Genomic DNA, 13276 nt, shown 5'->3' with positions numbered 1-13276 from the left:
AGACCATTAAAGATTTCAATATAAAGCACCTTAAATCTTCCACTGAAGAAAATTCCAGTTGTCTCTTTAAAATGCAGATTCCCATTTTGAAAATACTGGACACTACTCAGAAACAAAATCTGTTTTCTGCTGAATCAAATAGGCATGCTTTATTAGCACCACCCTACTCATCTTATTTAGGGGATGAGAAGAGGTTAGTTGTATACAAAATATATATATAACCAGTATCTTGGTAGAGACTGGAGCATAGAATAGTTAACAGCTTTCATGTTCACTCTCAGATCTGACTTCTTAGCTCCAGAAACAGCAGAGACTGATATTGGTAGGATAACATCCCCATTCTATGTAAGTGGGAGGAAGTAGGAAAAGGAAAGTAAGTGCCTTCCAGCTAGGTCTTTAGCACCTTATAACAAAGTTGTACAGCATTACCTGGAGTGCTGTCCATCTGTCAAATGCTCTTCTGAAATCAAACATTCAATCTATCCTATCCACTTTTTAGAAAAATATGAAACATTTAAGAAAAATCAAGTTCTGAAAAGTAGCAACGAATGACATGCTGTTTCAGAAGTCAAAAGTTGGACAAAAGAAGCATTTCTACCAAATTCACATCCAGGGATCTGTGACATCTGAGAAGTGGCTACCAACAGGATTCTTAAGTGTTTTTGTGAAGGAACAGGAAGGACACTTATCCCCATACCCACCCCATGAAAACAGACAGTCTTAGGCCTTGGCTACACTGGCACTGTACAGCGCTGCAACTTGCTGCGCTCAGGGGTGTGAAAACGCTCTCCCCTTCCCCCCGCCGAGTGCAGCAAGTACAGCGCTGTAAAGTGCCAGTGTAATCAGAGCCTGCAGCGCTGCAAGCTATTCCCCTCGGAGAGGTGGAGTACATACAGCACTGCGAGAGAGCTCTCGCAGCGCTGGCGGCGCAACTACACTTGCACTTCACAGCACTGCCGCGGCAGCGCCAAGTGTAGCCAAGGCCTTACTGAAACTACAGTTACAATAGTGAGTGAATGAAGCACAAAAAAGGGTTTTAGCAGTGTAGACAGTGAGGGAAGAGTAAGTAGTAACAGATCTTAGAGACTTGATGGAGAAAGCAAACAGTGCAGAGGATGACAGGTTGCCAGGGGAAAAGGACAATGTAGTTGGCACTGAAAAGAGCAGACACACTGTGGCCATTTAATTCCCCAAAATAGTTAGAGTAGGAATCAAAATTGGAAGATATTCCATTTCAAAAGGTTACTAAATTTTGAGCTATTACAACATCAGTTCCAACTCTGACCCAGTCCCCAATAACCTCAGACACCTAATTAAACAGATTGGCATAAAATTAAGGTTATGAAAAATCACCAACCTTCCTAAACAGTGGAGAGAAATCTGAGAATAAAGTTTCAATTTGATACTTCAGGAATTCACGTTCTTCTTATAAAACATTGAGGACAAGAGAACTAAAGATGGAATTTTAGAATTCCAAGCCATCAGTTTTAGACTCCATGAAATTATTCATGATTGTGATAGCTGAGAAATAGTTAGATCTCAGAATCTGACAGAGGCCTCTCAATCTCCGAATGAAAGGGATTATACACCTGCTACTGGAGCACTTAAACTGTCTTGTCCAGATGGTGAGGTGGCCTCAGTTATCTAGGTTCGGAGGTTTTTGACTTCTTGACCTTATCCATTTTTAGACCTCCATTCTTTCTAAGTTTTCCACCTGACTGTCACATCCTCAAAAGTTTCACAAAAACTAGCATTTCCAGCAGAGAATTTTACAGTTTGCTGGTAATCCTAAAAACTACTAGTTCAAAGTGGCAGTACCCAAGAGTTCCAGGAGTCTAAATAGGATTTACTTTGACAAGCAGCTCAATATCCAATACCAGTAGCCCTATAGCTCACAACTAAGTCAGAAGTACTTGAGTTTTCCCATCACCAACTTTCCAGCATGCATCACTAGCAGCCCCACAGCTATCACTGCTCAGCCAACAGACTAAGCCCCAAAAGTGCAACAGCTTGGTTGACATTATTGACAACTCAAGGTTCTGTTAGTTACAAATTGTCCAAGCAGAAACTCCCCGTAACTACAACCTAGTTGTGAAACTTCTGCATGTCTGGCCAACACAGCCAGCTGTATAGGGATTCACTGTTCTAACTGGCTGAATGCTGCTAGAGTAGCTTCATGAGCTTGGAAGGGATAACAGGAGGCATGCTACTTTTCAAAGAGCTGAAGCACATTAAACAAAACTTCTGCCACCACCATTCTAAATTTTGCTATTAAGGGTTTTCTATTTCTGCTTGGACTGGGATAGAAAGCTTAGTTTCCCATAGCAATCAACAGTTTACCTTGGACATGAATTCCAGCATGAAACTAGCTTTTTTTCCTTTGGCAACTGACTTGTTAGTTCTCATGAAAATGTTTGACTCAACAGCCAACCTGCTGGGTCAGTGGAAGCAACATATTCTGGAAACTCTTGGAAGGGCTGGTCTTCCACATGCTTGTCTAAAAGCTTTAAAAGTGCTTCCATTCTCTATGGAGACCCACTGAGATGCCTGAGTTTGCTGGGCACATTTTGAATAGATTGTCCTGGTCCAGAAGAAAGATGTGCTTACCTTAACATTGTTTCACCATAAAATACTTGGCAGATTAGAAGTTTTCCACTCTAAAAAGTTGATTTAAGTATATGTTGAAGACTCTTCACATCCAGAGAGAAACACCTTGGCAAAAGATCACTAACTCAGGCAGTAAACCCACTAGCATCAGCACTGGTGATACCACCAGAAAGACGTTCATTCTTTGTAAACATTAGAATAACTTAGCTAGAAAAAGATTCTAGCTACGAGGCATCCCCTCACATTCAAAACAGAGCATTAAGCCTGCAGAACTTTTTTAATCAGGATCCTATATTTAGGAATTTAAAGGGAAACTGTCAACTTGATAAAAATAGATTTTAAAACGGTTTTCAAATTTTACACCCGTTTGTCTCACCACACTTTCTGGGTCGTTACCTATTTCTCTCCCCCTGTTGCTGTGTGAAAGACTCTCACAAAAGGAGGAAGAGGTTAACCAGCTAGACAGGGGAGAGTAGGAAACTGACTATATGGAATGCCATCAAATAATGTATATAATCTTTCAATTGTGATACTCTTAGATATTTACAAGAGTATCAGAAAGAAGTTGACTGTGCCCCTTTAAGACTGGACTTTTGAGTTCAGTAAAAAGATATTAACAATTAAAAAGCAAGAAGTTTTGTAGAAGGTTTTGTACCGTACCTATCTTTGATCTGTCTGGCAGCCTTGGTGCATATCAGGGAGAAGAGAGAGAAGGTAATTAGTGCTTCCATGCAAGTCTCAACTGCAGTAACATGCAAGAAGAGTTAGATTATGAATCCCACAGCTATGCAGCTCAGATTCAAACACCGAACAATATTTTACAACTTACTTTGATACAAGATTTTTCTTTCCATAAGCTTGTGTTAATGCACAATGGTTAGAAATGCTGTAATAAGTCAGATCAGAGCAATCAACTTGAAAAGCCACACCAAACCAACTCCAAATTACTGGGCTTCTTTTCTAGTGCAAGATCAGATATCCAGTTTATCACTTGAAATTTCTTCCTACATCCATAATTCCAAATTTAAAAGAAAAAAAAAGTACAAAGACAGCAGCATTTACTTAGCTTCTGCTCTTTTGAATCAATAGTGCAAAGTACTTGTTTTGCTACCAATGGTATTTATGCATACCCTGTCAGGGGCCTAACTTCTTGTGGAAGAGGTATCAGAGGAAAGGAAAAATTCCTTCTGAAAGTTATTGTACTGTTTTGTCAATCCTACTCTACTGTAGATTTTTCCCATGTATTCCTCAGAAGCTCCAATATATGGACTTGCACAAGTACTCAACTTCCTGCTATTATTGTAGTATACCCAGAATCAATATGGCTGATCTACAGGTATCAAAATCTTAAGTTTACCATTTGAAAACAGGGAGGCCTGGTCACATTTAAGAATAAAAAGGTTACTGTTAACTTGTCCAATAATGAGCTGGGTGGATGAATCCACCCAATAGTCTTTCAGCTAGAGTTTCTAGTTGGTTTGAGGTTGCCTCCAACTCAGATAGTTAATCCTCAAAATAAAACTCAAGAAACAGCACCAGAAAGCCTAGGACATTTCTTTAGGCATAAAAGTATTTTACAAATATTAATAGAAAGGTTCTTGTTGATTACAAGCATGTTTACATAAAAATCTTTCCACTGGAGAATATTTTTAAATTTCCATATGTCACAGTTGGAAACCTAAACTGTGCATGTCTGGAAATTTAAGCTACACAGTAACACCAGTCAAGTTTATTTATTTAAGAGTATATCTGCTTAGAAATACTTTAGAGACATTATTGGTTTGACAGGAAAGTCTAGTAGTAAGGAAATTATACTACAATATCACACAAGGGTTTCATTATGGGGGAATCTTATGTTGACATTCATCTAGTACAATTACAATCAATTTGCTATACATAGTTGGACTATTTCAACCTACAAAAAGCAATAAGGCTGAAATTCACTTCAATTTAGAGTGCCTGCAGAGGAGAATTTCACTCCAAGTGCCCTTATTTGCTAAATATCCGTTGTGTAAAGTATACTAAAAATAGAGTTGGATCAATGACATTCTTCACCAATTTGGTATCGTACTCAAGGGAGGAGATCCTACTTTGGCAACTCTAGTAGGATCTTATGTAGTAGCTCTTGTTTACAATTCCTAGTAGCTGCTCCTTTAAAAAGAAAGAATCAACTGTTTGAAGGGGGGTCGGGGGGAACTTCTTGAAACTAAGATCTACTTCTCCTAGAACCCGGATTTAAGGATGTTCCAGGGAAGCCCCAGAATCCATCCTGTCATTTCTCTAATGAAGCAAACATGTAGTTCTCAATCATGCAATTACCCCTTCCAAAAAAAACCACCTGAAAGATGAATCAGTGTAGTTTCTGTACTGAGAAGGAAAATGAACATCTCTCATTTTAGAAATGAGAATTGCTGATCTAATGAGCAGGCTCAGCAGACTGTGCTAGGAGACATTTGCAGTTGATCGTTTTCTTCTCTTGACTACCATGAATGTAGCTTTTAATGCTGTTCATGGTTTTTCCATGTCAATTTCAGTGAAAAACGATCTAAATTGCTCAGCTTGTTTCAAGAATTCACAGAAGTCCAATTCACTAAATATCACTTGTGACAAAAAAGAAAATCCATCCTCAATCATAGTTTAAATGCAGTAGACATGAATAGGATTCAACATCTCCCCCCACATTGAGATAGCTGTTCTCAAATTAAGTGATTAACTCTGAAACAAACAAAAGATTCCCTGTATTAAGGGATTTTACATGTTATTGAAAGCTGAATGACTCATTAACTGACTAGCCATACAAAAACGGTGTATTTGGCTCTACTCAGCAAGGAGCATGAACTGATAACATGTCAAAATAGTGACTTGCATCAATTCACCAGTGTGGCCATAAGGGACATTTAAATTTAGACTTGATGCATTTAAACTGATCAAATGCAGTTTGTGTCTAAAAATTAAATAGAAACTTGCAAGAAAAAAAAAAAAAAAAAAAAGTCTTTTGTGCTCGCTGTCCAGGCAAGAAGAGAGTCAATCAGTACCAACCCTGCTTCATACTGCTGTACATGGAGTCATTTTGACCATCTTCAGCTGAGACAGGACCATGGAAACATTTAAATGAAGTTCTGTAGAGAACTTAGACCATTACTATGGTTCACAAGTAGGTATAAATATTCAGTACCTTCCCATCAAGTTTTTACTTTGTGGACATATGGAAATAAATTTAAAAGTGGTACCCTGTATAAATGTCACAAAATTGCAATGGCTGGAATATTTGTCAGTCAACTCTACTACTCCCATTTCATTTAATAATTAACACTTAGAGCAAGTCTCTCCCCATTTTAGAGATGTATCATTTATGTACACAGAATCAGTCTTGATGCACTGATCAATATTCCAAAGCTAAAAGAATGAGTTCTGCAAAGATACTGTTACTATGGCATGTAGAGCTCTGCAGTGCTTCAGCATTAATATTTAGCCAAGTACCAACACTGCACAGTCCTACAATGGAGATATGTACTAATTCAGTGCATGTAATTTTTACTGTATTTTTCAGCTGATATCTCCACATTTGAGTGTAATTCTCTTTTTTAGAAACATGCTTCCATTAAGCAAGCAGTTTCTCAGCCTCTTGGATGGTTGCTTAAGATTGGTATCTACAGTGAAATCTGAGGCCCGATACTCATGACATCCTAAAAAGTCTCAAGCCTAATTATAGTACTGCAGTTTTAACCTAAAAATAAGCTAAGGCACAACAGATGCAGCCAAGTGCTTTTGCATATATGAAAGAACATTGTGAGGATAATATAAGCTTACAAATCAGCCCTACTTCCAAGGGGATTTCATTAGTGGGTTGTTTTATTTAAATTAAGGGTTTAGTTTGAATAAAAGATGAGTTTTTAGCAATTCCAAGGTATTAGCTCTTCCATACTGCAATTAAATGTAAGAAGGTCTTCATTTTTTCCTGTACTTAAGAAATATTAAACATGAGTACTCCAAAAGGTAGGGGCAATCTTACCTCCCACCCACCACCCCTTCCAGGTATTAAAGCTCAATGAAGTCAAAAATCCACTGTCATAGGTGTGGCAGCATGTAGACCAGAACAGAGCCCTATGGCCCATGCAAATCTATGCTCAAAGAGCTGAAGTTGAGACTACAGCCCAGGCTAACAGTGCAAATTACAAATACTAAATTACAGCTGACTACACTTGCTTTTAGTATCTTTAACCCTGCAGATTTGGTGATCTAAATGCCAAAAGAAATGGTCATTATAATTAGTGTAAGATGAATAAGATTTCCATTAATAAAGTCTGTGTGCTTTCCAGTTAACTCTAGTTATAATATAGCTTTGGGTACAATATTTCTGAAGAACTGTTTAAGATCTGACACAGTTTTAATATGTCAAGAAATGAGAAGTCAAACCACCATGTATTAGGCTCCCTAAATTTAAGTACTAGATAGATATTTAGCTTTAAGTTGTCAGTCCTTCAGGGAAAATTAAACAAACAGGTTTCCAGAGGGGAAAGCAAGAACTCACACTGTCACTTTAAGAGAAAGTTTGTCCTGTTTACTAGAACCTTTCCAGTATCCTTGTTACCAAGTGAAAATTAAAACAGCAGAAAACACAAGTAATTGGGGTTTGGATTTGATGTGGCTCACTGCATTGTTAGTACAAAAACAAATATGGTACATGACATTGACAAAGTCAAACATGGGATATCCTGGTAATAGATCTGAAGCTGCAGTAACTGGATTGCCAGCATTTTACCAGTTGTATTGCATTTCCACTCCTCTACCTTTCCCTTGGTGCATTTCCCCGACTCAATTGTAAATATTGTTTGTATTAGCTCCACCGAATCACTCAAACCGTGTCTGGACTCTCATTGTGCTGGAGAATTTTTTTTTAAACAAAAAAAGCCACCACCTACATACATTAGAAGGCCTGCAAGGCATACAGTAAAAACTGCCCTGAGGAGCTTACAGATGCTAATGTAAGATTTTAAACTGCAGTTAAGTCAAATGGCTATGGCTCTCATGGTTACATCCCATCAAAGTCAGGAGGCAGCAAAAAGCAATACTAGGGTAGTTTAGAATGGGAAAAAAAAAAAATACCAATATAGCTATTGATTTTTCACCCTTGTAACAGCCATCTTGGCATTATGGCTCCAGCGGCGCTAGCTACTTTTCTAGATTCCTCTCCTCTTCCCCTATCATTATGCTAAGCAGTTTGCAATGTCAGATTTATGATGAAATCCCATTCAAGTTAAGAAAATAGAACTGTGTTTTCCTTATTCACATCCGTTTAATTTTCTACCTTTGAGAACTCCTCAGGGTCCTTTATGTCCAGTGACCGTGCAGCAAATTCTAGAAGTTCTTCAGAATTCTCCAAGGCATTACTACATTGGCTAAGTTGATTCTAGGGTCAGAAAACAACAGAAGATAGTTTCATATATTGAAATTTTAAGAGTTGGTAAGATAGTTTTGACTGGCTCCCTCCAGAATGCCACTTGGAACTGGGGTACCACTGAGCCCGCCTGACCCACCAGCCTGGGCTCCCTTTCACACTGTGGTGCTGTAATAAGTTGCCAAGCTCTCCAAGCTTGCTCTTTCATCAGCATACACACAGGTAGGGACACACCCAGCTGCAGCTTCTCACACAGATGCTGAGATCAGCTTGGCATGGGAAGACTCAGCTGAGGCTCCTCTTAGTTGAGAAGGCATGCACCCCCCTCTGGAGTGCAAACACAAAGTTGTATCATCTTGTGCTGCACAGGGAACTGTACAGGATAAGCTCATAAAATCTCCCCTCAATGTGGAAAGAGATATGCAATAGCTTTCATAGTTTACACACAGATTTTAGACCAAAACAAGTTTATTCACTACAAAAGATAGATGTTAAGTGATAACAGATCAAAGCAGATTACCTTAGTAAATAAACAAAACCATAAACTGGAGTTTACACACACTAAATAGGTAGGATATGAATTAGCAAATTCTCACCCTGGAGTGATAAACAGGTGGGCAGATTCTTAAGGCACAAGCTGCCTTGGCTTTCCCAGGTTCACACACAGGCTAAAAATCCTTTTAGCCTGGGACCATCACTTCCCCCAGTTCAGTCCTTGCCCCTCAGATGTTTCCGTAGGGAGAGTGAGGTACCATCATGTCGTCATTGGCCCCCTTTTACATCTTCTTCCCACTTGCTGGAATGCTCTTTTGCTGTGATCTGGGTCAAATAGTTCCCATTTTGTAATGATATCTCTGAGAGGTTTCATTGTACACAATCCCAGGGGTAATCCTAGTGCTTCTACATTTTCTCAATGAGCCATTAATATTGTTTGGCCTTTTTACTGTTGTACCTGAAAGGCTGCTTGTGGGGATTTTCAACCTCAACATTTCAGTAACACCTACATAACCAAAACTTCATAACTTCACATATGATGATAGCACATACAATCCAACGAGATATTACTGTCTAGCAGATCAAGACTTTTAGAATGATGCCTCACAAGGTGTACTTTGTACAAAACAGGTCCTAATTACATGACAGTGAATATTGGGATGCCAAGGTGTCACAATAGTGAGTACTAGTATGAACTGCAGAATTTTGACATTCACCCCAGCTGCACTATAAATGTTACTAAGGCCTGGTCTACACTAACCCCCAAATTCGAACTAAGGTACGCAACTTCAGCTACGTGAATAACGTAGCTGAAGTCGACATACCTTAGTTCGAACTTACTGCGGTTCAGACGCTGTCCACACGCGGCAGGCAGGCTCCCCGTCGACTCCGCGGTACTCCTCTCGCCGAGCTGGAGTACCGCAGTAGACGGCGAGCGCTTCCGGGATCGATATATCGCGTCCAGACCAGACTCGATAAATCGAACCTGGAACTTCGATTCCCAGCCGCCGAACTAGCGGCTGGGTGTAGACATACCCTTAGTATCAGCTCTGCCACCCAAAGGCTTTGGCATCCTTCTTGGCAGGACACATCATCTTGGCTGAAACTTAAGGATGTGTACTACGCCCTATGAAACTAAGGAGCAAATAATTTGTTAAATGGCACTCATAAGACCTAATGGATGTATACACTGCAGCCTACTGCTTTCACCATACTAAAAATTGTAAGCATTTTACAGAGTGTGCACCAAATAAATTAAAGCGTATGTTGCAGATATGGTTAAAAAGCTGAAAGCATGGCCTGAACCATGCTTTCCAGTTTTAATTTTAGTTCAATATTATGGAGATACTAAATTACATTTGAAGGGGTACTGTGTACAACATCTTAACTGCAGGCCAAAGGGTAGGGCACAGGAGATGTAGGTTTTGTCCTAGCTCTGCCATCAACTTGTTGCAGTGGAGGTCATTTAATCTGCAACAATTTCTCCCTCTGTAAAGTGCTGCTTACTCACCTTGGAGATCTAGGATACAGCAATGCAAGTGCCCAATAAATCTGCTGATACTGTACAGCAAATAAACATAAGTCTCTTCCCTGAATAGCTTCCAGTAGCAAACCAAAAAATTTTGCACAATACAGAACTTGCAGAGTGATGTTTCAGTGAGAGGTTGAATCCAGCTAGAGGGTTTTCTTTGTTTTTTTAATAGTCTTACCTAAAAACAGTTTAGGATCTAAGTAGCTGTCTTTAGTAGCAGAAAGATTGTTTGAGCCCTCAAAGTTTATACCAATTTTCTGTGATTTCTGAAACGTGCTAGATTAATGCAAACCTCCTTCCAGTCAGTCAGCTTCTGTCCACTGACCCACATGTGACTGTTGCAGATAGATCAGCTTTGACATCCCATGCACAACATTGCATAATATTGCCATAAAAGCAGACATCTCAACAATAGCAGTGTTTAGCTAAGGGCATCTCTAAACAGTTTGCCAAGACACAGCAACCAGACACTAGTACTAGCATTCCAGTTGGATGCATCAGTATTTGGGAACGGAAGGAGCCATGTCAATTGTAAACAAGTGTAATTAGGATAGATTGCCCTACAAATAAGCAGTGTTTCTTCCAGCCTTGCAGTTCCCGTTTTAAGCCTGGGCCTACAGAGGAGTTCAATATTCTTGTGAGATGGCATCAACTTAGAAGAGAGTTAAATTAAATCACTCACATACCAATATCAGCAGTTTTATTTGTAATAAATCTACCAATCATTATACAACCATGACTGTACAACTTACAAGTTCTTCCCATTTAAAGGCATGGAATAGGTAGTTTTCCAATCCAGACAGTATCAGGAAGGCTGCCTTTGTAGATACAGCACAAACACTCCCTGGCGACAGTAAAATTCGAGGATATTGCTTCCTCAACGCCAATGAAGAGTCACACCCAGTTAATATACCCTAGACCAGCATTTCTCAAACTGGGGTCTGCGGATCCCTGGGGGTCTGCAAGGGTACTCCAGGGGGTCCACGGGCCCTGCTGATCAACTCAACTCCTCCCCTTCCTCCCAGCGCCTCCTGCATGCTAGGTAACAGCTGCTCAATGGCATGCAGGAGGCACTGGGAGGGAGGGGGAAGAGCGGGGACGGGGCTTGGGGCTGAGCAGGGGGTTGGGGGTCTGAAAATTTTTAAATCAAAATGGGGGTCCTCAGGTTGCTAAAAAGTTTGAGAACTGCTGCCCTAGACTAAGCTTCATTATTTCAGCTGTACTTTTGTACAGTTGACCTATATAGTGCATTGTTAGCCAACAAGGAGTCCAGCATGCAGTCTTCACTAAAAAATTTGATCAATTAAGGTACATCCAGAAGAGTCAATACTATCCTTTATCTGCTTTTAGTAGACATTTGGAGATTCATAAAGTGCAGTTCTATTCTGAATCACAACGCCTCTCCATCCCCCTCCAAAGAAGTATCATGGAACTCCTCAAATCATGAGACATTGAAGGTGATCAAATTTGAAGACTAAGCAAATAAACATTTCCAGGGCTGGTAGCTAGAACAACCTGCCCTGAAAGGCAAGCTGACAAAACCTGCAAGCATTCAGTCACCAGTAACATACCACAGGCCCTCTTTTTTCCTTCTAATTTCAAGAAGCAGCAGTGCTGTCATACAATACAGAGGTTTCAGGTAACAGTTGTTGGTTCAACTGTACAACACTGACATACAAACTTTTAGAATGTCAAGCCCTCTGGTAGGTCAAGAAATTAAGATCCTTAATTTAAGTTTTCTATATGGTATAATTATAACTGGATTTAAACCCTCCTGCTTCAGATCATGCTCTAAAAGCAATGAGAGCCCACAGTTAGGGATTTCTTGCACCTTCCTTTGAGGCAACTGGTACTGGCCACTATCAGACATGATACATGTCTAAATAAAGCACTGGTCTAATTAAATACCAGAACTCCTATCAGGTATACATGCTGTTTGCTCCCACAGCTACCCCACCCCAACCATTAAAATATTGAACACCTTACAAACGTTAGTGATTTCACCCATACATGTGAAGTAATGAGGGTTTTTTAAGACCGGAATCTGAGGCACAGAAAAGTGACTTGCCTAAGGTTCTATCGGAAGTCTCTGGTAGAGAGAAGTGCCAAATAGAGCTGCTCATGCTGTACAGTGAGTAAGTGTTAGTCTAGGACCTTAAAAGCCTCGAGTAGCAAGCTAAAAAGTTTGCACAATAAAGAACTTGCCCCTTTCTAAAGAAAGTCAGCCAGGCCAGTTTCAAAACCCTTTGTTCTCAAACACTGCATAAATGTAATTAGTTACCTAAGTTCCAGTCAAGAGCCTAACAACGTATTTTAAAACTAAAAAATGTGAATGACAATACTAGCTCTTCTGTTTGGTATGAAATTTAGAGTTCTTGCTTGAAAAGGACATAGGAAAAACCTGCATGTCAAAACCTCTGAGCTTGTTCTCAGAGCTCCAACAAGGAGAGTATAATGAGTAAAGACAAGAAAGCACATCAAGTGCCTTAGTCAGAGTCTATTTGCAGGAATTCTGGAACAAAAGTTGAGGGGTTGATGTGCTCGTTTGCATCTTAATACCCACAATGGTCTTCCAGCCCCATTATTTCATAGCAGTGCTAAAGAATAAAACCAGAAAAATGTGTCTTTCCTGTGTACTCTGGAAACTGTTTTGTAAAATTTAATCCAAGTTTTGCTGCCAAACCTTTGACTATGAATATTACCAGTGAACAGGCTCCTAAAGGAGCCATGGAAATTTGTTCTGAGAAACACACAGTCTAGGACTTAAAAAAAAAAAAAAAAAAAGCAGCAGCAGCAAGGAATAAGGGGAGGGAAGCCTTTCCGAGTGGGAGGGTGAAGAGGAAAGGTAGACATTTTCAAAATAAAGGAAAATAAGGATGCCATTCCATCCACATTGAAATTGCTTTAAGGAGGACTCCAATGTTAAACACCAATACATTTTTTTTTAAACTAGAGGAACAGCAATTAAAAAGATGACATTCATAGACCTTTGCAACATGTGCCAATGTTTACCTTTCCAAAAAATAAAAATAAAAACAATTACACTTTATCAGTGACAAACTATTGGAGAAAATACAAAGTTGATGTCCAGTTCAGAAAAGTCAGTTATTTTGTTCATATTTCTTCACACTCCCACTCCCAAAAATATTCCCCTACACAGCATGTAAAATTGTACTACTTGTTCTTATATCAAATTTAATAATTCAACACTTCAGAAAAACATACATATTGGGAATTGTGTAGCA

The 13276-nt window shown here is 39.5% G+C and overlaps 1 protein-coding gene across 1 annotated transcript in view; it reads right to left on the bottom strand.

Moving 5' to 3' along the window:
* Positions 1 to 13276, bottom strand: part of FSD1L (fibronectin type III and SPRY domain containing 1 like) — a 63101-nt gene that overhangs the window by 36597 nt on the left and 13228 nt on the right. The window contains exons 4-5 of the mRNA XM_065406357.1: positions 7916 to 8017; positions 3268 to 3290 (exon numbers count right to left, since the gene is read on the bottom strand). Coding sequence (XP_065262429.1) covers positions 3268 to 3290; positions 7916 to 8017 — 125 coding nt within the window. The remainder of the gene's footprint in view (positions 1 to 3267; positions 3291 to 7915; positions 8018 to 13276) is intronic.

Source organism: Emys orbicularis, chromosome 6, assembly GCF_028017835.1.
Source record: "Emys orbicularis isolate rEmyOrb1 chromosome 6, rEmyOrb1.hap1, whole genome shotgun sequence".
In the NCBI taxonomy this organism is placed as follows: Eukaryota; Metazoa; Chordata; order Testudines; family Emydidae; genus Emys; species Emys orbicularis.
The sequence above is the reverse complement of the archived record's forward strand: the minus strand, read 5'-3'. Positions and strand labels throughout refer to the sequence as shown.